The following is a 2,570-nucleotide window of genomic DNA, read 5'->3' on the forward strand; positions in this document are numbered from 1 at the left end:
ATACTATTTGACACAAATAGATACAATAGAATCGAAGAAATATCGAGTGGATTTGTTTGTGTTTTGAATGGCGCCTTCTTTCCCTGAGGTTTATGTGTTCTTGTTCTTCCGTGAGGCACAGAAAGGCCCGGCCTTTTTGCCCCAAGCTGCACGGTAAAGAAAGCTGCGTGAAAGTCAAAAAAAAATTGCCCAAGATGAAGGTTTACGGGACTTGGGTTCGAAATTCGATATTTTCGAGCTTGGGCTGGGTTATTTACTCGTTGTCTCGCTCGCGCGGAAGCGCTGATCCCGCGACACCACCACGCGATCTCTCCTCGGAAGACGTCGGGGATTGTCTTCGCTCGGCTTCCCCCTGCGGCTGACTCCTCATCTCCGGTGCGTAATGCGGCGACGGTTCTTCCGACAGCAGCGACGAAACTGAGTGGCCACCTGATCGTTGATATGATGTTTCGGTTGCTGAGGGTGCAGATGCTGCCGCTGGTGCAGCTTCTCGTGGCGTGTGGACGCTGGGCGACATGCCCCGATTCGGACCAAAGCTGTCGCCCCGTCCGCGACCCGGGGGTCTGTAGGACGCCAAATCGCTTCTTTGACGCGAATGGCCGCGCCGACGACCGGGAGGCGGGTTGGCAAGGGTCGATGGCCCGCCACCGCCAACAGAGGGGTTGAACGGCGGCGATCGGTATCTGGCTTGGGTGCTGGGCAGAGGCGCTGGTTGTTGCGGCCCAGTAGCCTTGCGCTTCCTCGGCGAGTCCACTAGGCAATATTAGCCACGCCATCATTTTTTTAAAGGCCTTTCTTGGACTTGGACGAACCGGATGGCGTCGCGGGCTGGTTGGAGCCTCCGCTCGCGTTGGCCTGCGAAGTCGGTGGTTGCCAGTGATGGAAGTAGATAGATGGCGACTGCGTCTCCTGCTGCTGTGCCGACTGCTGCTGGCCGAGAGGGTGCCCTCCGTGAGGCGGAACTCCTGGCTCGTTGGTGCTTAGGCGCGGCAGGGAGCTGCCGAGGGATCGGCCCACCTGCCCTGCCATGGACATGGTGTGCGCTCTTGCTCTCGTGGGCGAGCCCGGGCCCTGGTACGGCACAAACCCGCCTTGAGGACCCGGACCCGAGCCTGGGGTAGACGGCACCCCGACAGAGCCGGCGTACGAGGCGTATTGCTGCGACTGCGAGTCCCTCCGGTGTTCGGGCGACAGAGGGCCCTGGGCTGGCATCAGCTGCGGTGGGTGCCCTTGCTGTGGTACTAGGTACTGCTGCGCAAATTCCAAGGCCGCCTGGGGAAGCAGTCCTCCGCTCATCCCAGCGAACACTACGGGCACCATGGGCGGAGGAATACCTCGGTCCAGCGACGTTCGCAACATGTCGTGCTCGAGCTTTCTCTGTTCCAACCGATATCCTTCCTGCCGCGTCTTCTCTTCTTCCTGTCTCCTTCTCTCTTCCTCCGTCTTGGCTATCAGCCAATTTCTCATGGACTCGTCTGAACCCGGCCCCTGCCATTGCGGTGGTGCTGGCAACGCACCTAGCGTCTGCGAAAGAGGAGGGTGTGGTGGCGGTTGTTGTTGTTGTTGTTGCTGCTGTGCCTGAGAATGCAAAGGTGGACCCGGGGGGTGGTTCTGTCCTTGTGGTGGTGCTGGTTGGGGCAATGTCATTGCCGCCGGTAAAGGCAGTCCTCGATGAGGTTGCTGCGACATTCCCTGGGCTGGGCTGCTCTTCCTGGGAATGGCGGGAAGAGGCTTCTGGGTAGTTTCCTGTACAGTCACCGGCGGCGATGATCGGGACGTAGAGGGCGGAGTCGGCAAATCATGGATGGGGCGGTAGCCGTAGTGTACTGGCTGCTGCTTCAGTGTGAGCATCATCTCGAAGATTGATCTTCAAACCGCTGTGTTGTAAGGGACATCTAGAAGAAAAAGAAAAAAAAATAGAAAAGTGGCAGTAAGGACTGAAAGAAGGAAGCAGGATAGTTCGTGGCAAGAGAACAAGCTTGTTGGATACGGGAGCTAATAACCTTTGCATAAGTAAGCTGGAGAGGACGGCCAGCTCAGTAGTATGTGGGAAGGAAGTAAGCGGGGCTTATGAAACTTTTGGGTCGTCAAGCCCAGCCGCATCTGATCATCAGTCCCGCATACATATGTAGGTAACAATATTTTAACAGGATTATTAGCTAGGGAGGGGGGGGGCGTGGGTGCGAGTGCGTATGTGCGTGTGGACGACGGTGGTATTGGACCGTTCCAGGGCCGGCGCGGAAGCCGTTGAGGAACAAACCCCTGGACTGTTGTTTTGGCTTTGTTGTTGTTGTTGACAATCGAGGCTCTCCGACTAATAGCAGGCGGGCGTTCGTCTCGGAAGAAGCAAGTCAATCAAGAGAGTTGCTGGGAACGGGACGACAATTTGAGATGGATGATAGTTGCGGCCGTTTTAGGCAATGCCCGAAGGGGAAAGTAGACGACGTGCTTCTAAAGTGTGGAGAAAGACAGCGCCTGGCTTATTTCAATTTGGGAGCAGTGCGTGTCAGGAAGACATGATACAAGGGCCGTGGGTAATAAGTGGTCAAGGGTAAGGGCAAAGGTGACCA

General features: G+C 56.8%; 1 protein-coding gene across 1 annotated transcript; it reads right to left on the reverse strand.

Moving 5' to 3' along the window:
• Positions 1–253: 253 nt before the first annotated feature.
• BCR38DRAFT_485172 (uncharacterized protein) lies at positions 254–1,854 on the reverse strand (the record flags this gene model as incomplete). Its single annotated transcript, XM_040863844.1, has 2 exons — positions 254–753; positions 813–1,854. The coding sequence occupies 2 exons, from the start codon at positions 1,852–1,854 to the stop codon at positions 254–256; spliced, it is 1,542 nt and encodes a 513-aa protein (XP_040715445.1).
• Between the last annotated feature and the right edge of the window lie 716 nt (positions 1,855–2,570).

This window comes from Pseudomassariella vexata (assembly GCF_002105095.1).
Source record: "Pseudomassariella vexata strain CBS 129021 chromosome Unknown BCR38scaffold_7, whole genome shotgun sequence".
In the NCBI taxonomy this organism is placed as follows: Eukaryota; Fungi; Ascomycota; class Sordariomycetes; order Amphisphaeriales; family Pseudomassariaceae; genus Pseudomassariella; species Pseudomassariella vexata.